At 45.3% G+C, this 22,570-nt stretch overlaps 1 protein-coding gene across 1 annotated transcript in view; it reads right to left on the bottom strand.

Annotated features, from left to right (window-relative positions):
• WDPCP (WD repeat containing planar cell polarity effector) overlaps nucleotides 1-22,570 on the bottom strand; it is a 146,258-nt gene that overhangs the window by 60,662 nt on the left and 63,026 nt on the right. Inside the window, exon 11 of the mRNA XM_056856807.1 lies at nucleotides 7,896-7,959. Within this exon, the coding sequence (XP_056712785.1) occupies nucleotides 7,896-7,959 (64 nt within the window). The remainder of the gene's footprint in view (nucleotides 1-7,895; nucleotides 7,960-22,570) is intronic.

Here is a 22,570-nt window from a genome sequence, read left to right as displayed (position 1 = left end):
ATCTTTTCAAAGCTGGTCCCCCCCACATTTTAGTTGCAGTTATACTGAATTTTATTTTACAGTGAATTTTTAAAGTTTTTATGTTTTATTGTTGAAAACCATACTGAGAAGTTTTAATTAAAAATGCAGTATATAAATATATCAAGTAAATAAATAAAACACTCCTAAGAGCATGCACATGTGCGTGCACATACCAGGAATATGCACAGATATAACAGGTACTATGCATGCAAACGAGAAGTCAATGCTCAGCCAGTACAGCCCCACTGACCCCAACGTTTACCAGACCCCCCAAGTGCAGTTCTGTATTTCCCCTGGGAAACTCCCTGAGGTTTAGAGGAAAAAGTACTTGAAGGGCTGTCATATAGAGGATGGTGCCGAGTTGTTTTCTGTTGCCCCAGAAGGTAGGACCAGAACCAACGGGTGGAAATTAAATCAAAAGAATTTCTGTCTAGACATTAGGAAGAACTTTCTGACAGTTAGAGCGGTTCCTCAGTGGAACAGGCTTCCTCGGGAGGTGGTGAGTGCTCCTTCCCTGGAGGTTTTTAAGCAGAGGCTAGATGGCCATCTGTCAGCAATGCTAATTCTATGACCTTAGGCAGATCATGAGAAGGAGGGCATCTTGGGCATCTTCTGGGCATGGAGTAAGGGTCACTGAGGGTGTGGTGGGGGGAAGTAGTTGTGAATTTCCTGCATTGTGCAAGGGATTGGACTAGATGACCCTGATGGTCCCTTCCAACTCTTATGATTCTAAGTGAAAATAGGGGGACAACAGGGGACCAAGGGAGGAACGATCTTCATGGCAGGACTGCACAGAAGCTGCAAAGATGAGCAAAAATGTTACAGACCGAGAAGAGGCAAAAAAGAAAAGAAAAGGAGCAAGGCTTTGAAAGCAAGGAGCAGAAACCCAACGTTAATGCTGAGAAAATAGCAGGGAGTCAGCAGCAACAATAAGATGAATTAAAAGATGCCACTAAAAGGAAAAGGCCAGGAAGAGAGGGGATTACTGCACTCAATAGAACCGCTGTAGCAGAAGCATGGACCAAGGTGTTTAGCAGTATGAGTGGAAAGTGCAGACCTAGGATATAATGTAAGTCTTGTTCGAAATGGACAAATAATAACTCAGCAGTTTTGCGTTTTTTTTAAACAATGTATTTAGAAAAAAATTACATGCAGCCTCTCTAGAAACCTCTTTGAGGCAGAGAAGAAGGGGAGGTAGAAGAAGAGTTGGTTTTATATGCCGACTTTCTCTACCACTTAAGGGAGTATCAAACTGGCTTACAATCACCTTCTCTTCTCCTCCTCAAAACAGACACTCTGTGAAGTAGGCGGGGCTGAGAGAGCTGTGACTAGCCCAAGGTCACCCAGCTGGCTTCATGTGGAGGAGCAGGGAAACCAACCCGGTTCACCAGATTAGCCTCCGCCACTCATGTGGAGGAGTGGGGAGTCAGACCCGGTTCTCCAGAACAGAGTCCACCACTGCAGACCACCGCTCTTAACCACTACACCATGCTGGCTCTCAAGGTAAAAGCAGTACAATAAAATAATGACCGACAGCATAAAAATGAGCCAAGGCATCAAAAACAGCATAACCCTCAATGCAGCAGCCTAAATTGACATTCACAGAAACTGTCTTAAGGTTAGAAGTACACCCCCCCAAGCTGCCCCACTGTAAGCCACCCTGAGCCCGATCTTGACCAGGGGAGGGGTGGGGCATAAAATGAAATAAATAAATAACCATGCTTTTAAACACTCAAACCTCTCAATTAAAAACACCTGGGTTTAAAAATAATGCCTTTGGCCTGGTGTTTAAAGAAGAGAAAAACAGGTGCCAGGCGAGACTCAAGGGGGAGGGCATTTCAAAGATGAGGTGCCACCACTGGGAAAGCCCCGTCTTTGGTTGCCATCCGCCTCACTTCTCAGGCAGGGGGACAGAGCAGCCCTTGGGATCTTAACTGGCAGGCTGGGTAGCACAAGTAGAGGCGGTCTGTCAAGTGAGGAAAGGTTGAAGGAGCTGGGTATCTTTAGCCTGAAGAGGAGAAGACTGAGAGGGGATACGATAACCATCTTCAAGTACCTGAAGGGCTGTCCTATAGAGGAGGGTGCCGAGTGGTTTTCTGTTGCCCCAGAAGGTATGACTAGAACCAGCAGGCTGAAATTAAATCAAAAGAGTTTCCATGTAGACATTATGAAGAATTTTCTAACAGTCAGAGCGGTTCCTCAGTGGAACAGGCTTCCTCGGGAGGTGGTGAGCTCTCCTTCCCTGGAGGTTTTTAAGAAGAAGTTAGATGGCCATCTGTCAGCAATGCTGATTCTATGACCTTAACAGAGGGAGGGCATCTTGGCCATCTTCTGGATTAGGGGTCACTGGGTGTGTGTGTGTGTGTGTGGGGAGGGTAGTTGTGAATTTCCTGCATTGTGCAGGGAGTTGGACTAGATGACCCTGGTGGTCCCTTCCAACTCTATGATTCTATTATTCCAAGTACTGTGGCCTCAAGTGCTATAAGGGTCTCAGAGGTAAAAAAAAAAAAAACAGCACCTTGAAGTGCGCCCGGACACAACCAGTCAGCCAGGGGGGATACGATGGCTGCATCCAGCCCTGAGCAATAACAGCCTGGCGGTGGCCTTTTGACCAACGGACGTTTCCAGACAGTTTTCAAAGGCAAGCCTGATATAGGCCACACTGCCGTAATCTAACCCGGCCACGATCAGAGCCCGGGTCACCAGGGCCAGATCCAGCTTTCCGGGGAATGGCCGTTGCCGGCGTGTCAGCCTCAGCTGGTTAAAAACCGCCATGGGCCACAGAGGGGATCTGAGCCTCCACTTGTAGTCCTCCTTCCCCCAAGTGACAAACCTGCTTCTTCATTAGTTTTGCCAACCTCTAGGTGGTGGCTGGAGACCTCCCGCTATTACAACTGATCTCCGGGTGACAGAGATCAGTTCCCCTGGAGAAAATGGCCACTCTGGCAATTGGACTCTGTGGCACTGAAGGCCCCTCCCCTCTTCAAACTCCACCCTCTCCAGGCTCCGCCCCCAAATCTCCAAGTATTTCCTATCCTGGAGCTGGCTGGCAACCCTATTCTTCATGGGGAGTGAGACCCTCTCCAGGATAGACCGACTCCTCAAACACCTTCTTCATTGAGCAACAACATCTCAATTTGTCTGCAAAGAGTTTGAGTTTATTGCCCCCTCCCCGTCCTTCGTGTGTTGTGTGTTCAGTGCCATCAAGTCGCTTCCGACTCATGGCGAACCTATGAATCAAAGTCCTCCAAAATGTCCTATCTTTGACAGCCTTGCTCAGATCTTGCAAATTGAGGGCCGTGGCTTCCTTTATTGAGTCCACCCATCTCTTGTTGGGTCTTTCTCTTTTCCTGCTGCCCTCAACTTTTCCTAGCATGACTGTCTTCTCCAGTGACTCTTGTCCTTTATGAGCACCAAACTCTTGAAATTTGGACAGTGTGTGTTCTGACATTAGCCCTAACCACCAGCAGTTCCATTCAAGAGCTTATAAAGTAACAGGACTTGGGGAAAGATGAAATGAACGCCATAAAAGAGGAATGAAAGGAGGTTTAAATATAAATAAATACAACGTCTATAATTAATTTCTCAGAGGTGTGACATTCTCTTGAAGCGTGCTTACTTAGGAAAGTTTATCATGGGCCCTGCATCTTTCTAATTAGATGGAATAAGCGAGATGATTAGAGCTGTACATTAAAAAGCATTTCTTTTTTCATTTTGCATAATTAAAAAGGAATTTCCATAACCTATAAAAGGAGAATGTAATTGTGCAGTTTAACATACAATTTAAATATTAAGATCAAACCAGCAGGACAAGTGGCTTAACAGGATAAATTATATTAGCAGCTAGTCATAAAGCTTGATTTAAACATAAATGTCTTCATTATGCAAAGGAGTTGAGCAAAATGTGACCCTCGAAGCTTTTCCTCCCATTGTGTGTTTTCCCCTCCTTCAAAAACAATGAAATCTGCTGCGGAGCCACAACACTCTGGGAGACTAGGAAAGCATCAGAGCTTTTGTCTACCAGTCCTTCACTGTCATATCGTGATGTAAGAGCTTATAAGAGAAGAGCTTCACACAGAGATTGCCCGCATTGGCCTCTGAAGATCGCGCTCATTTTGCTCCCGGGCAAACTGTATCGGCAAGAGGAAAGGCCGCGGAAACGCAAGCCCCTCATTCGGTGCAACTGCCCTATGAGGAACGGTTAAAGCGCCTAGGGCTGTTTAGCTTGGAAAGAAGACGGTTAAGGGGAGACACGATAGAGGTCTATAAGATTATGCATGGTATGGGGAGAGCGGACAGGGAGAAGCTTTTCTCCCTCTCTCGTAATACTAGAATGCGGGGTCCTCTGCTGAAGCTGGAGGGTGAGAGATTCAAAACAGAGAAAAGGAAGTATTTCTTCACACACAACACATAGTTAAATTGTGGAACTCCCTGTCCCAGGATGTGGTGATGGCTGCTACCTTGGAAGGCTTTAACAGGGAGTGGACATGTTCATGGAGGAGAGGGCTATCCATGGCTACTAGTCAAAATGGATACTAGTCATGATGCATATCTATTCTCTCCAGGATCGGAGGAGCATGCCTATTATATTAGGTGCTGTGGAGCACAGGCAGGACAATGCTGCTGCAGTCGTCTTGTTTGTGGGCTTCCTAGAGGCACCTGGCTGGCCAATGTGTGAACAGACTGCTGGACTTGATGGGCCTTGGTCTGATCCAGCAAGGCTTCTCTTATGTCCTTATGTCTGAGTTGTCGCATTTCAAGGGTAGAGTTCAAAATTTGACATTTTTAACGCAAACTTTAAAAATGCGAAATGGGATGTAGATGGAGGCTATAACACTGCAAAGTGACTACAGCAAGACATGGCATCCACTTACCTCAAAAGTCAAAAGTTAATTTCTGTAGGGTGTTGACCCACATATTGCTAGAATTCAGGCCTCCCACTCCTGAGATAGCCCTGTCCTGGATGGTCCTGGCTAGGCAAAAATCAAAAGGGAAAAGGGCTATGGCTAAGTGGTAGAGCATCTGCTTTGCATGCAGAAGGTCCCAGGTTCAATCCCCGGCATCTCCAGTTAAAGGGACAAGTAGGTTAAAGACAAGTAGGTGATGTGAAAGCCCTCTGTCTGAGACCCTGGAGAGCCACTGCCGGTCTGCGTTGACCATACTGACTTTGATGGACCAAGGGTCTGATTCAGTATAAGGCAGCTTCATGTGTTCATGTGACCCAACATGTGAAAAAACATCCGCTCAGGAAAATCTGCAATTCTCCCCACATGGAAAACGATGGGCAGATATCTGAGCGCTCTTAATGAAAATGAAAATGGAACCTGACAAGTCTTCACAACACAACAGTAAAATTTCCAAGAATTCTTAAGCCCACTGCACCGCACCTTTCTTCATATATAATACAGAATTAAAATAACTATTTTCCGGTGCACACCTCTAGTCATTGGTTGTTTATGCATGGGTACTTTCACTCACTTTCACCCCCTGGTCTGTCTCGGTTGTTCCTTGGAGTTATGCACGAGTTTTCTGTCTATTCGAGATGACCTCGCAGTCAGCCCTCACAAATTCCGGACTTCCCATTCCTCTGTTAACCCAATTCTTCTCTGCCTCCTGAGCTCAGCCCGGCTGAAATCTCCATGCAGAAGGCAAAGTGCGGGACACCTAAGTTTGGTTTCTCTTACAGCCAATTACAAAGCAGCGTGTAAAGAGGCAGGGATTAAAATGCTTCCTTGGAGCTCTTTCTGAGCAGAAGAAAGGCTTTTTAAAACCGAGGCTTGGATTTCTCCCCCCACCCTTTTCAGATTGCCCTGGGATCTTTTTGTTCTTAAAATGATTTTTTTATGCAGCAATTGGGCTTTTTTTTGGGGGGGGGGGGATTTTCTCTCACAGTAAGCTCCACAAAGCAAGCCAATTACAAAGCACCATTTAAAGGGGCAGGAACCTGACATGAGCTTGGAGACTGCTGGTGCAGATTCCCAACAGGAAGGCGTGGGGGGTCCAGCGAGCAACGAACCTGAGGTAAAACTCCAATGCATAAACGACCATTATTCTCTGTACTATACCAAAAAGTGCTTTTTGAACACAGCAGCTGGGTACAGTTATCAAGGCGAATAAATTTTTTTATGAGATGGAGACAAACTATTTCTGAAATAATCATTAGCAAGTGCAAGCCAGCCTCCATTGTTAACACAGCTGTAGGTACTCATCTAAGAACACCCAAAAACATTTCATAAAAAACTAGATAGCAATCTGTGCATCAATTCCTAATAGTACACCAAGTACCTGTTGAGAAATTAATTTATTGCAATAAAATATTTATTGCTTCTGGAACATACAGGCCTTTCCGAGAGCAACAAATGAGAAAAGCAGCTTTAATTACAGGCTTAACGCTCTCTTCAACAGACCCATGGAAGAGAATTAAATATTATACACTATGCATTTTTCATCTTTAAAAGCATTTCACTCATTCCAAAAGAATAGAAATTCAAAGGAATTTTTGTTTGGTGACTCCCAAATTTTCTATCAGGATTTTTTTTTTAAATTCTCAGGAAAAACTGCACTCCCCCCCACCCCCCAATTCTTTATTTTTTCCTCTGGGCCCTAACATCTTTAATGGTATCTTGTAGTGTTTCCACAGTGAAATTACTGGGAGAAGTCTTCTAGAGATTTGAAGTAAAGTGTCATTAATATGCTGGTTATGCACAGCTCTGCTTCTTTTCAGAAAAATAAGGCAAGGTACATATATGTACATATGAAGAAGAAGAAGAACAGTTGGTTTTTATACGCCACTTTTTCTCTACCTTTAAGGAGTCTCAAAGTGGCTTACAATCCCCTCCCCACAACAGACACCTTATGAGGTAGGTGGGGCTGAGAGAGTTCAGAAAGAACTGTGACTGGCCCAAGGTCACCCAGCGGGGAATCAAACCCGATTCTCCAGATTAGAGTCCGCCGCTCTTAACCACTACACCACGCTTGCCTTATACTCAGACCACTGATCTATCATTGTCAGTACTGTCTATTCAGACTGGCAGTGGCTCTCCAAGGTCTCAGGTGGAGCCCTTTTACATTACCTGCTACCTGATCCTTTTAACTGGAGATGCCGGGGATTGAAACTGGGACCTTTCTGCATGCCGAGCAGATGCTCTACCATCACTGAGCCACGGTCCCTCCCTCTCTGAACTAGAGTAAGGAATGAGCTAGATGACGGACTATTGAAGTTCAGCCCCAACAAGATGGAATTGCTGCTGATCAATAATAAATGCCAGTTCTAGATGAGACTGCATTCCTTGAACACATGAACACATCAAGCTGCCTTATACTGAATCAGACCCTTGGTCCATCCAAGTCAGTATTGTCTACTCAGACCAGCAGTGGCTCTCCAGGGTCTCAAGCAGGGGTCTTTCACATCACTGACTTGCCTTTAACTGGAGATGACGAGGATTGGACCTTCTACACGCCAAGCAGAGGCTCTACCACTGAGCCATGGTCCCTCCCCTTCTAAAGGACCAGATTAGTGTCTAGATCCATTGCCACTGATGGAAGCTTGGAGTTTTAGATGACAGGTGGAGGCCCTTCTGTTTTCCCAGGTTCTTTATGGCATTTGATTATCATTTGCAGTTCTCGTATCAGTTTTTAACTTTCACCATCACAGACGGCTGATGATTTTGAAGCTGTTTTGGTGGCTTCTTTGGTTGTAAGAGTAATGTCACAAAAAGGTACTATTAACAGTCCATACCTACCACCACGAATGGGCCCAAACATATAGGTTACCGTTACGCTGACCCCTTGTAACAGGCACCAGACTCAACACGCAACTCATCCTTTAGCACAACAACGACAACTGCAATCATCATCTTCTAGGAGAAACTCACCATAAATAAATCACGGGCACCCATATCAACAGCAAGCAGGAAAGCCTTTTCAAACCTCTGATATCTGCAAGATAAGGAGAAAGACACAATACAATTCAGAGTCCTATTCCTTTTCAATAAAAAGGAAGAAACGGAGCCTGTCTCCCAATCCACATTACATGTTACTTGTGTACTGCTAGGCTGATGGCTAGGGGAGGGGCTGTGGCTCAGAGGCAGAGCATCTGCTTGGCATGCAGAAGGTCCCAGGTTCAATCCCCGGCATCTCCAGTTCATGGGACTAGGCAGGTAGGTCTTGTGAAGAACCCCTCCCTGAGACCCTGGAGAGCCGCTGCCGGTCTGAGTTGATAATACTGACTTCGATGGACCAAGGGTCTGATTTAGTAGAAGGCAACTTCATGTGTTCCTACTGTATGTGTTTATAACCAGCTCCGGGTTGGGAAATAGCTTGAGATTTGGGGATGGAACCTTGCTTCTTGACATTTTGTTGTTGGTTCCACCACCTGTGGTAGGAGTTTTGTGATTGGCTCCACCTCCTGTGGCAGCCATTTTGTGATTGTGCCCATCACCCTGCGTCAGAACCCCAACGGTGCCTGCAGGCTCAAATAGGTCGGGGACCCCTGACCTACAAACTGGCTAAGCCAGCAACCCCACCCAAGGAAGAATGGGTAGGGGGCACAGCGCTCTAGATTAACTCCAGAGTCAGTAGCTGCCGTCGTCTTGTTTGGGGGCTTCCTAGAGGCACCTGGTTGGCCACTGTGTGAACAGACTACTGGACTTGATGGGCCTTGGTCTGATCCAGCAGGGCTTTCCTTATGTTCTTAACTGTCAGCCTTGGGGCTTTCCTAGGTCCTGCACCTCACTGCGCCCCACAAGCCTGATTCCTCACTCTACAACCAGACTAACCATGCCAGTGGTGACACTGTGGCATAGAGCTTGTTTCTGCATGGGCATGACTCTGCCTTACAGGCACCCAGCCAAGAGAGGGCATAAACACCGTCTGTAACAAGGAAGGAACTGGATATCCAATTGTGCATAGGATAGGTGTGTTGCCTTGCGGCTTTTGTTGCACACTGTTGGGTGTGGTAAATGGCAGCGTTTTGAGATGACAGATGATAGCAGTGCCACACAATTCAGGTTTCATGTGACCGATTCGGTTGTCATGTGAATCATGAAACCACTCTCTCTCTCTCTCTCTTTTTTGCAATTGGAAGGCTTGGAGGCACGTAGGGCCTCAAGATCTTTCCAGCAGACAGAAATGCTTAAGTCTTGAACACATGAACCCATTAAGCTGCCTTACACTGAATCAGACCCTCGGTCCATCAAAGTCAGTATTGTCTACTCAGACCGGCAGCGGCTCTCCAGGGTCTCAAGCAGGGGTCTTGCACATTACGTACTTGCCTAGTCCCTTTAACTGGAGATGCCAGGGATTGAACCTGGGACCTTCTGCATGCCAAGCAGAGGTTCTACCACTGAGCCACAGCCCCTCCCCTGGTATACATAACAGTCCCTCATCCACACTCCCTACATGAAATTCTCAAGTGCTGGCTTATCAGTGAAAAGGGGGCTGGTGTTGTACCAGGACACATATGGCTCATTCACAGATGGCTCATTGCCTTTGTGAACCTATTGAATCTAAGGGGGGGGATCCCAATTGCTGTCCCCTGGCTCATTATAGTGTGTGTTAAATGCCGTCAAGTCACTTCTGGCTCATGGCGACCCTCTGAATCAATGTCCTCCAAAACATCCTATCTTTAACAGCCTTGCTCAGGTCTTGCACACTGAGGGCTGTGGCTTCCTTTATACAGTCAACCCATCTCTTGTTGGGTCTTCCTCTTTTCCTGCTACCTTCCACTTTTCCTAGCATGATTGTCTTTTCCAGGGACTCTTGTCTTCTCATAATGTGACCAAAGTACAGCAGCCTCAGTTTAGTCATTTTAGCGTCTAGGGTCAGTTCAGGCTTGATTTGATCTATAACCCTCTGATTTATTTTTTGGCAGTCCAGGGTATCCATAATACTCTCCTCCAACACCACATCTCAAAGGAATCTACCTTCTTCCTATCAGCTTTCTTCATTGTCCAGCTTTCACACCCATACATAGTAATAGGGAATACGATGGCATGAATTAACTTGATCTTGATTGCCAGTGACACATCCTTACACTCATTATAGACCAGTGTGCAAAACTGGCACAAATTGGTTGTTGATAAATTTTAATCTTATGTTAGAGTTTTTAATGAATTTATTGGTTTTAGACATGACATGTTGCATTTTGATGGATGTGACCCGCTCTGAGCCCGGCCTTGGCTGGGATAGAGAGCGGGCAAAAAATTTAATAAAGGCCAATCAATCTATTCAAGCTTATTGTTTATAACCCGTGGTGGTGGTGGAAAGTGCCGTCTACTCGTAGATGACTTACAGCGACCCTGTAGGATTTTCAAGGCAAGAGATGAACAGAGATGGTTTGCCATTTCCTGCCTCCATGTAGCAACCCTGGAATTCCTTGGTGGTCTTCCATCCAAATACTAACTGGGGCTGACCCTGCTTAGCTTCCAAGATCTGATGAGAACTGGCTAGCCTGGGCCATCCAGGTCAGAGCTTATAGCATTTTATTTGTATCTTGTAACTTACTGTTAATCATTTTTGTTGTGAGACCCTAAGGTTTATTGTGGCTGTCACACTATGAAATATGAAAATAATTAAGAAGAGAGTAGACATGTTCACGGAGGATATGGCTATCCATGGCTACTAGTCAAAATGGATACTAGTCATGATGCATATTTATTCTCTCCAGGATCGGAGGAGCGTGCCTATTCTATTAGGTGCTGTGGAACTCAGGCAGGATATTGCTGCTGTCATCTTGTTTGTGGGCTTCCTAGAGGCACCTAGTTGGCCACTATGTGAACAGACTGCTGGAATTGATGGGCCTTGGTCTGATCCAGCAGGGCTTTTCTTATGTTTTTATGATTAACAGTAAGGTTTGGGGTTTTTTGCCGTCAAGTCACAGCTGACTTATGGCGACCCTGTAGGGTTTTCAAGGCAAGAGACGTTTGGAGGTGGTTTGCTATTGCCTGCCTCCATGTCACAACCCTGTTATTCCTTGGAGGTCTCCCACACAATTACCAGCCAGGGTCGGGGCTGAAAGTGTGTGACTGGCCAAAGGTCACCCAGCAAGCTTCCACGGCATGAGTGGGGATATGAACCTGGGTTTCCCTGGTCCTAGTCCTACACTTTAACCACTATACCATGCTGGCTCTTTAAAAAGGCCCTGTGCAGGCACTGGGCCATTACTGACCCAAGGAGTGAGTAAATGCGATCTTGGGCTGTATCAACAGAAGTATAGTGTCCAGATCAAGCGAAGTGATGGTATCGTCTTACTCTGCCCTGGTTAGGCTTCATCTACACTACTGTGTTCAGTTTTGGGCACTGCAATTTAAGAAAGATGTAGACAAGCTGGAATGTGTCCAGAGGATGGCAACAAAGATGGTGAGGGGTCTGGAGACCAAGTCCTATGAGGAACGGTTGAAAGAGCAGGGTATGTTTAGCCTGAAGAGGAGAAGACTGAGAGGGGATATGATAACCATCTTCAAGTACTTGAAGGGCTGTCATACAGAGGAGGGTGCTGAGTTGGTTTCTGTTGCGCCAGAAGGTCAGACCAGAACCAACAGGCTGACATTAAATCAAAAGAGTTTCCATCTAGACATTAGGAAGAATTTTCTAACAGAGTGGTTCCTCAGTGGAACAGGCTTCCTTGGGAGGTGGAAAGCTCTACTTCCCTGGAGATTTTGAAGCAGAGGTTAGATGGCCATCTGTCAGCAATGCTGATTCTATGACCTTAGGCAGATGATGAGAGGGAGGGCATCTTGGCCATCTTCTGGGCATGGAGTAAGGGGTCACTGGGGGTAGCTGTGAATTTCCTGCATTGTGCAGGGGTTTGGCTAGATGACCCTGGTGGTCCCTTCCAACACTATGATTCTATGTCACATCACGACGTTTACCTGGACAGAATGTCCCGAGCTAAACCCTAGTTAGGAAATTAGTCCTGGTGCCGAGAATTAATTTAGCAGCAGTAGTAGTAATATCAATTTAATAATAAATATAATTTTGATATATAGAAACACCCTCAAGTCATTTCAGTTCCTAGCCTAACATTCCTAACAATCCACCAGGAAAAGCTCTTCTTGATTTATCTCTGCGGTAAAACCATTTTAATTAAGACTTAGTCTAGCTCGGATTACTGTTTGTTCCTGAATACAATCTGGCGTTCTCCTTGCAACTCTCCCTTAAGAGTAGATCATGGACACAGACTGTGCCATTGATTTGGAACACAACACATCAGACATATCACCTAAATTGGTTCAAAAGTATCTTCAAGATAATATCAATTTGAAGAAGCCGTTAACTGATACATTTCCAAGCAATGATAAATTAAGTGTTCAGCCTGCTCATGAGCACAATTGTTGCCCAGAAAACATAATGTAGAATCAAATGGGCCTTCTGAGCATATCTGTAAGAACTGACCCAGCATTTTCTTAAACTATTCCAGGAGAGTGGTGGATGTTTCTGGTAGTAGGGCTCAAAATACTTTCAAACCTCATTTTTCTACCAGTAATCTGACATCTTTAGGTAGAAATAAGTTTAGTAGGTGAAGGGCTGCAAGCTGTAATATAAAATACCCAAACTTTAGTTTATTTAGGCTTACAAGCTAATATTTTGTTATTTTTTATACTTTTGTCTGAGAGCTGTAGGAGGATGGTTAAGATTAGGGGACAGATTCTTCTTTTTTTGGACAAATTGTGAACACTCCTATTAACAGCAAGAGTGTAACATATTAGAGTATTATCCCCTTTTGGTAAGAGGAGTAGCACAAATTTGGGAATTTTGGATCTTGGTGTAGTGGTTAAGAGCAGTGGTTTGGAGCGGTGGACTCTGATCTGGAGAACCAGATTTGATTCACCACTCCTCCACAGTACAAGCTCCCCCAGATTCATTCTCATAATGACAAGCCATAATGTGAGAATTGTGCTTGTCTGTATTGGTGTACAAAGATCATACTATCCCATTTATAGGCTCCTGATGAAAAAATCATACTGACTCTAGAAAGTGTTTTCTTAGTGGCTGGTTGCAACCAACAAGCTGTCTTAGACATGCTCATTGGCCATGTAAGCATATTCCTGTGGTGGGATGATAAAAAGGAGGAATATTTTTCTCCTTGTCTTTAGTACGAATGCACCATGTTTAGAAAATCGTCTCTAGCAGAATGGCTGTGCCTCAATTTTAATTTATAAACCTCTTCCTTATAAATGAAGAAGTCTTAGAACCCGCCTCATCAAGAAGTCCAATGAAGGATGACGTGTGATATGTAAATGGGAATTTAAAATCCTTCCAAAGGAAGACAATAGAAGTAATGAATATTGGAAACAATTTGCATGTAATCAAATCCAACGAAAATGAAGTTTTAATTTGTTCAATATTCTGAAACGCATATGCAAATTTTGTATTTGGAATATCATTCGAGCATTTGCTTGACATCACGCAATTGTATTTAAGCATCTGAACAGATGACGAAAATAGGTTAAATCAACTACAACTAGCAAACATTTAGTTCAGGGCTTACATGATTACTTTTAATTCAGTTATTTCATTTAATATTTCAATTTAATAAATTTACTCCTTCATTCATTTTCTAGGCATCCTGCCCATTTCTTAAGCACAATATTATTAATTATTCATAAGAACCAATTTCCTCACAAATTCTCCTATCAGTTTTTTTTTTTTTTTTTTTTGGAACAGAAACAATAGGCAGAGTTTTAACAACTCAAAAACAATTCTCCTTTATCTACAATGTGCAATTTTTTTTAAACTAAAAAGGAAGAATGGTTTTAAACTGTGAGAACTAATAAATTATGATGCAATATCACCTCTATTTACAAGAAAGGAAAGATGGCAAAAAGTCTTTGAACGTAGGAGGCTTTAATTAATATACAATATCACCTCTATTTACAAGAAAGGAAAGATGGCAAAAAGTCTTTGAACGTAGGAGGCTTTAATTAATATACAATATAAAAGGAGGCTTCGGTAAAAGAATTACAGCAATTTTAGGAAGAAGGGTCAAGAGCATTCTCTGCTCCCATTTTCCAAATAGCTTCATAGTGCCATCCTAAACAGAGTTATACCCTTCTAAACCCACTTGCTTCAACGGTCAAAAGGATATAACTGCTTCGGTTTGCGTTTTACTGTATTGTCTGACATGTATTTAGCTAAATCTTTGTTATGCCAATAAAGGTACCTGAACTGAACTGCTTAGGTTTGCTCTGTTAGATTCTTATTTATTTTCTTTATTTAGAAAATTTCTATGCTTTCTCTGCAGAGATCCTGTTTGAGGAGGCTTACAGAGTCAAATGTATCAAAAAAACAGAAAACTTCATAAAAGCTGCTGTTTTAAAAAGTGGAGAATTGTGCAGTGATTTACACTACGTCCCTACAGAACATAGTAAAGTCAGATTTAAGTGGAACTGCGCCTTTTAATTCTGCACTTTTGATTGGACAGTAAGTCAAATTTGGTCAACTCGTAGAGTTACAGCCCATTCCTAAAGAAGGGGTAGATCCGGGGCGGTCAGGAGTAGCACCGAAAATAAAATAAAAGCAGTTTACAAAGGAAAAAAAGGGAAAATGCCCCCATAGCAAACAGCGAGGCTACGCCGCCAAAAAAGACCTTTCCTCTGTTCTTATGTTCTAACGGCAGGTCTCACCATTACATCCACTAGCACAGGGTATTGGTGCCTGGAGCGTCTGAGTGGCCTGCATAGACACAGTGAAACACCAGGATTCTTCCATGGGATATGAACATAGGACATCATCTGTATCAACAGAAGTACAGTGTCCAGATCACGTGAAGTGATGGTATCGCTTTACTCTGCTATGGTTAGACCTCACCTAGAGTACTGTGTTCAGTTTTGGGTACCGCAACTTAAGAAAGATATAGACAAGCTGGAACGTGTCCAGAGGATGGCAACAAAGATGGTGAGGGGTCTGGAGACTAAGTCCTATGAGGAAAGGTTGAAGGAACTGGGAATGTTTAGCCTGAAGAGGAGAAGACTGAGAGGTGATATAACCAGCTTCAAGTACTTGAAGGGCTGTCATATAGAGGATGGTGACAAGTTGTTTTCTGTTGACCCAGAAGGTCGGACCAGAACCAATGGGTTGACATTAAATCAAAAGAGTTTCCATTTAGTCATTAGGAAGAATTTTTTACAATTAGAGCAGTTCCTCAGTAGAACAGGCTTCCTCGGGAGGTGGTGAGCTCTCCTTCCCTGGAGGTTTTGAAGCACAGGTTAGATGGCCATCTGTCAGCAATGCTGATTTTATGACCTTAGGCGGATCATGAGAGGGAGGGCACCTTGGCCATCTTCTGGTCACTGGGGGTATGGGGGGAGGCATTTGTGAATTTCCTGCATGGTGCAGGGGGTTGGACTAGATGACCCAGGTGGTCCTTTCCAACTCTATGATTCTATAATTCTATGACACAATTTTTGGTGTCAGGAAGCCCAAGAATTCCACAGGCGCACAAATTGATGTGAAACGCCAAAACCTAACCCTCTATAGCCATGTTGGGGATAGGGCTGTTGAAAAATTTTTTCAGCAAAATTAGGATTCGGCAAAATTGGCCCGTTTTTATTTGGGCAATGCCGAAGTCTGAACCCCCCCCCCATTTGGATCTGTGGAATTCGGCATGGAATTTGGCATTTGCGAATAAATTCGGCCGAATAATGCCATTTAAGCACATTTGTGGCTTTCCGCGGCTCGGGGGGGGGCATTTTTGAAGTTAAAGGTCCCAAACTTTCAGTGTAGCTTGAGGGGACCCTTCTTGCAAGAACCCCCAAGTTTGGTGCAGATTGGGTCAGGGGTCCCGAGTTATGGGGTCTGGAAGGGGTTCCCCCCTCCGCCCATTGGAATGAAGAGGAGCTGGCAATCCTTAATGTGCATCAGAGAGCGGCAAATCCAAGGCAAACCTCCCATTGTTTCTGGGGCAGCCAGAGAGAGACTCCCCGACCCACACTGACCTCCAGGCGAAGGTGGCAACAGGTGAAAACAGCAACAATCACACTCGCAAAGAGGAGATCAAGCCCCCCCACCAGGACAGATCACCCCCCCTTTGGCTTCCTCCCCCCAACACACACAGTAGAAGCCAGTCCGTGGCTTCCAAGAGCCGATGTAACTACGCCGAAAGTGCATCCAACAATGCTCAAAGCGTAAGTAAACAGCGTAACTAGCATGGGTAATGTACGTGTCTTTTCATTTCAACACAGCCAAAGTGCATCTTATAATGCTACTAGTGTAAGTGCGACCTGCGCAAATTCCGTATCTTCAGGATTGATAGATTTCATTCGCAAAGAGGCAATAAGCCCCCCCCAGGACAGGTAACCCCCCCAAATCACACTCCACAGAGGCAATCAAGGCCCCCCAGCAGAACAACCCCCCTCAAACCAGTTCTGCTCAGCTCAACCCCAAACAAACGAACCAAGGAGGAGGAGCAGGTGGCGAGCGGAGGGAGACTCACGCCACACCACCGCACTGACTCAACTCCAGGCGAGGGTGGCAACAGGCAAAAAAAGCAGAACGCACACTCCAGCAGAGGTGAGCGGGCAACCCCCCCGGCAGAACAGGCAAAGCTCCCCCCTCAAACCAGTACAGCTCTCGGCTCAACCCCAAATGATCCAAGGAAGAGGAGGAGGTGCGGGTGCCAAGCGGAGGGACACTCACGCCGTACAGCCGCACTGACTCAACTCCAGGCGAGGGTGGCAACGGGCAGAAAAAGGCAGAATGCACACTCCCACAGAGGCGAGAAGGCACCTCCCCGGCAGAACAGGCAACAGCCCCCCTTTGGCTTCCCCCCACCACAGAAACTGCTTCCCCCCCACATACACACAGAATCTGCTTCCCCCCACCCACACACACAAGGAAAAAAAGGTATAGAGAAAAACCCCAAAAATCAAACTGTGTGGATATCTTCCAGCAGGAGCAGGGAGGAGAAGTAAATCCAATCAGCTCAGGATCTCTCAGGAGCAGCACCACCAAAATGGAAGGAAATGAACTTGGGAGGGGACCGGACGGACTCGGGAGTTTGTATACTCTTCTCCTGGCCAATTCAAAAGGGAGAATCCCTGCTCTGATTGACCAGAAGACCCAGCTTGGGCCACCATTGGCCGCGGGAGAATGCTGATTCGGGGGTGCCGAATTTGTACGAATTTATTCGGCGTTTGCCCGAACTCACCGAGTTCGGCTCGTCATTTTCCCGTCTTTTTTTAACTTCGGCTCTATCCGAACTGGAAACCGCCGAATCGGGGAAAATTCGGCTGTTTTCCATGTCGGATGGAACCGAATCGACAGACCTAGTTGGGGGTGTTATTGAATGAAATGATTTAAAGTTTTTTTTTAAAAAGGTGCCGAGTGTTGAACTGCTTGTCAGTTATCTCAGACCTTTTATATTCTTTGGTTGGAAAACTGTAAGCCAGAGCTGGCTTATTTACGATTAAGTTGAATGGGGTCTGCATGTTTTTTTCCCTCTCTCTCAGGGCTCAACTACATGAGAAGTTGGGAGTCCTGTGACTGGAAATCACATCATTTTTCCCTTTAAAAATCAGGCACACAGGGACCAAATTCCAAGCGGGACCACAGCATGAACGGAGGGACGGTATTCCCCTCCACAAATACATACCACGTTCTCCACCTGAAACAGATCCAGGGACCTGCTATTTGTCTCACTACTGATACGAAGAAGAGTTGATTTTTATATGCCGACTTTCTATACCTTTTAAGGAGAATCAAACCGGCTTACAATCTCTCCTTCCCTTCCTCTCCCCACAACAGGCACCTTGTGAGGTAGGTGGGGCTGAGAGAGCTCGAAGAGAACTGTGACTAGCACAAGGTCACCCAGCTGGCTTCGTGTGTGTCGGAGTGGGGAAACCAACCCAGCTCACCAGATTAGAGTCCACCGCTCGTGTGGAGGAGTGGGGAATTGAACCCGGTTCTCCAGATTAGAGTCCACTGCTCTTAACCACTATGCCACGCTGGCTCTCTCGAGGGTTAAGGGCAGACGCCCTGCTTAGGTACATCTATGGCAATTCCAGCCCCTCCTGTTCAGGCTGGAAGTGGGGAGATTCAAAGCCAGCCCATAAATGGCTGGATCATCTTTTGACAATGGTGGTTTCATCCATCGGTAACTGACCACATTTTCCTTTTAGAAGAAGGAGAGTTGGTTTTTATATGCCGACTTTCTCTATCACTTAAGGAAGAATCAAACCGGCTTACAATCACCTTCCCTTCCCCTCCCCACAACAGACACCCTGTGAGGTAGGTGGGGCTGAGAAAGCTGTGACTAGCCCAAGGTCACCCAGCTGGCTTCATGTGGAGGAGTGGGGAAACCAACCCGGTTCACCAGATTAACATCCGCCACTCACGTGGAGGAGTGGGGAATCAAACCTGGTTCTCCAGATCAGAGTCCGCTGCTCCAAACCACCAATCTTAACCACTACACCACGCTGGCTAAACAGAAGGGAGGACTCCCTCTACCAAAGAGGAATCCCTAGCCCTCAGAAAAAGATCCCTCTAGTTTTTCCCAACATTACCAAACTAGCCAGGAGTGAGACTGACAAAAGATCTGTTTTGCTGGTGGCACCCAAGCTCTTATCAGTCAGGGAGATCACAACAAAATGATCCATAGTCTTATATCAAGTGTATGCTTGTGACACCTCTGGCAGACAATCAAACTGGCTTCCAAGACCAACCGTAGGAGTGGGACTTTGTCAGCCAAGAACCTAGTAGAGGCATCGACGCACCCAACCATATTTCCCTCACGACAGGAGTCAGATTTAGGTGTTAACACCTCATGAACCACCTTGAACAATTTTTCTGGGTCGATTCAGGTGATGCAATGGTCAAAGAGGAAAAAGCGCCTCTCCCTTCTCATTAATGGCTCCCCTTAAAAGCTAAAGGTAGTCTCCTGTGCAAGCACGGGGTCATTCCTGACCCATGGGGTGACGTCACATCCTGACGTTTATTAGGCAGACTATGTTTACGAGGTGGTTTGCCATTTCCTTCCCCAGTCATCTTCCCTTTACCTCCAGCAAGTCAAAAAGCTCCTCCAAGTGCAAACAGTCTAGGAGGGCAATCCAGACAAGGGGGGACCTAGAAGAAGAAGAATTGTTTTTTATACCCCCCCCATTTTCCCTACCTTGAAGGAGTCTCAAAGTGGCTTACAATCGCCTTCCCTTCCTCTCCCCACAACAGACATCTTGTGAGGTAGGTGAGGCTGAGAGAGTTCTAAGAGAACTGTGACTAGCCTAAGGTCACCCAGCAGGCTTTATGTGGAGGAGTGGGGAAACCAACCCGGTTCTCCAGATTCAAGTCCGCCGCTCAATTGGAGGAATGGGGAATCAAAACCGGTTCTCCAGATTAGAGTCCACCGCTCTTAACCACCACACCACGCTGGCTCTCTCGGGGAATACAAAACAGCTGCTTTGTGGAGACTGCTTTAAATGACGTTCTTAACCCGGTAACGGTCACTGTGAGGTGAGTCGATTGTATACAGCAGAGGCTTGTCATGGGGAATCTGGTTGGTTTCTGTATGGCATCCTAGCTCTTAAAAATATCATATTGCATGGATATGGATAACACCCCCCTAATCGACATGACAGGCTGCTGCACGAGAATGATCCAGGAACAATTTAAAGTGGTCTCCACATGGTGTCCATTTGGTGCACGCGAGCCCTAAGCCACATGGAAATGGAGGCGCCTGAGTTTCTTTCATGTTGTCGGAAAAGCTAAGTGTACTTTTCTTTTTCATCGGGAGGTCGTACGACGCGGCTCTTTCAATATCTGAAAGAGTCTCCTCGAGACTCTGAATGAACAGGACTAAAGAGGGACGGAAAATGGTAATGCTAATTGAATAATTCTAACACTAAAGCTGGCACTGCTTTTAAAATGTATCCCGTCCGTTTTTTTTTAATTAGAACATTCGCTCCCTTTGAATTTCCCACCCTCCGAATTCGCCTTATCGTTCTCGTTTTCCTCTAAGACAAAATAATTTTTGTTTCCATAGCGATGTCTTCCTACCTTGCAATTCTGTTATAATGGATTTCCTTCGGGCTCGTAAAAGCTGCAACCAACACCCCCACCGCACGCCGCCCCCCCTCCCACCCTCCTTTTCAGTTTCCCCAGCCTCTTACTGTTCAGTAACTTCTCAACAGTCTACCTTTATCTATAAATACAGACACTCTCCAGCATACTCTTCCAGAGTACTCTGGGCAGCAAACAGATGTTAATTAAAAATGCTGATAAGAGCCGATGACACCTGTTGTTTCACACTCCTTTTGCTCAACCCTGTCTGTTAAATCCCGGCTTTTATTACATTAATTCTCTTCAGCTTTTCTTCTGTTCCAGCTTCAGCCCTCTCACTCTGGTGATCATGTAAACTTAACAGTTGTGTCTCGAAAGCTGCGTTTTATTGAGCAAACGTATCAGCATGTCTACACGCCAAAAATACATCACTATGGCAGAGGCAACTGCGGTTCGGGATGAGTTGCTGCTTCCATTATAACCCCCCATTGTGTAGATCTGATATCTCGGGAATGTGAAAACGGCAGTCAAGGGAACATCTGGAAGTAGAAGTTAAGCGCTAGATGCACTGCTTCGTGGGTTGTGGGCCTGTTTTTCCCTTAGGTGTAGGGTCAGTGGTGTAGTGGTTAAGAGCGGTGGTTTGGAGCAGTGGAATCTGATCTGGAGAATCGGGTTTGATTCCCCGCTTCTCCACATGAGCGGCAGAGGCTAATCTGGTGAACCGGGTTGGTTTCCCCACTCCTACACATGAAGCCAGCTGGGTAACTTTGGGCTAGTCACACCTCTCTTAGAGCTCTCTCCACCCCACCTGCCTCACACGGGAAGGGAAGGTGATTGTAAGCCAGTTTGATTCTTCCTTAAGTGGTAGAGAAAGTCAGCATATAAAAGCCAACTCTTCTTCTTCTTCTCCTTCTCCTCCTCCTCTTCCTTATCATCATCTTTGGGTACAGCTAGTGTAGCCTGACCTCATCAGATCTCAGAAGCTAAGAAGGATCGGCCCTGGTTAATACTTGCATGGGAGACCACCAAGGAAGTCTAGGGTTGATACACAGAGTGAGGCAGTGGGAAACCACCCCTGCAATTCTTTTGCTTTGAAAACCTTACTGGTTTGCCTAGACATTATAAATCATTAAAGAGCTGGGAAGGTTTGTCTAGTGCTCCTTATTTAACAGCCATTACATTTTCTAGTTTTCGATGGACCTTTTCAAGAGCTCGATTTAATGCCTTTCCATCGGCTAGGCTCAGCGGGAGATTTCAGCATATACCTGTACAGGCCAGATTATGCCCCTGTAATTTTAATTCAATTGAGACAAATATACATATTTTATTATACTGTGAATTTTATCGGGAGGTTAGAAATAAGTTGATTTTACCAGTGTTGACCAGAACTTTTAGGAATGTTAGCCATTAGATGATTTTATTAAGTTTTCACTAGAAGACAAAGATGTTTTTATCTCTTACTCAGTGGCAAAGTTCTGTTATGGCGCTAGTATGATACAGAGATCCTCAACTGGGATTTTAAAATTGTAATTTTGTATTGATATTTGCTGGTCAAATGACTGTAAATAAACCAAACTGAACGGAACCGCCTTTTTACTTTCTCAACTAACTGTCCTATCTTCAACCAAACGTCTGATTTAGTTATGCAATTTATGTTAACATTTTAAGATATTCTGCATAGAATTGCTACACTTGACCAAATAAAATCAATTATTATTATATTACAGGTTTGCCATAAATTGGCGGCAACCTGATGGCACTTTACACACACAAAGTGTGGTTTTCCCTCAAAATGGAACCATAAGGTCACAAGAAAAGCCCTGCTAGATTGGACCAGCAGTCCATCTAGTCCAGCATCCTGTCTCACACAGTGGCCAACCAGTCCAACAACAGGACACAGAGGCCGAGGCCTTCCCCTGATGCTGCTTCTTGGCACTGGTATTCAGTGGTTTACTGCCTCTGAACACGGAGGTTCCCTTTAGTCACTTGGCTGGTACCCACTGATAGGCCTCTTCTCCATGAATCTGTCTAATCCTCATTTAAAGCTGTCTATGTACGTGGCCATCACTACTTCCTCTGGTGGCAAATTCCACATTTTAATTGCTTCTCTGGGACTATGTAGTTCTGCTGGTGTGAAAAGGGGCCATGGCTCAGTGGTAGAGCATCTGCTTGGCATGCAGAAGGTCCCAGGTTCAGTCCCCGGCATCTCCAGTTAAAGGGACTAGGCAGGTAGGTGATGTGAAAGACCTCTGCCTGAGACCCTGGAAAGCCGCTGCCAGTCTGAGTAGACAATACTGACTTTGATGGATCACGGGTTTGATCCAGTATAAGGCAGCTTCATGTGTTCAAAACAGCAAGCAAACCAGTAAAGGGAAAAAGTGACGGATGTTGGAGACAAATTTTCTCTCTTTGTTAGACTTTATGAGCGACGTGCCGTGGATCCACAAACATGCAGCCATTCCTACTATAACTATGTAGCTGGGAAACAAGTCAAAATTATGCATGACCGCCCCCCCTTCCTCTGTAATTCCTAGCGCTACACAACTGCGTTTGCATTCGC

The sequence above is a fragment of the Euleptes europaea genome, chromosome 10 (assembly GCF_029931775.1).
Source record: "Euleptes europaea isolate rEulEur1 chromosome 10, rEulEur1.hap1, whole genome shotgun sequence".
Lineage (NCBI taxonomy): Eukaryota > Metazoa > Chordata > Lepidosauria > Squamata > Sphaerodactylidae > Euleptes > Euleptes europaea.
Note: the sequence above shows the minus strand (reverse complement) of the source record. Positions and strands in the feature narration are given on the sequence as shown.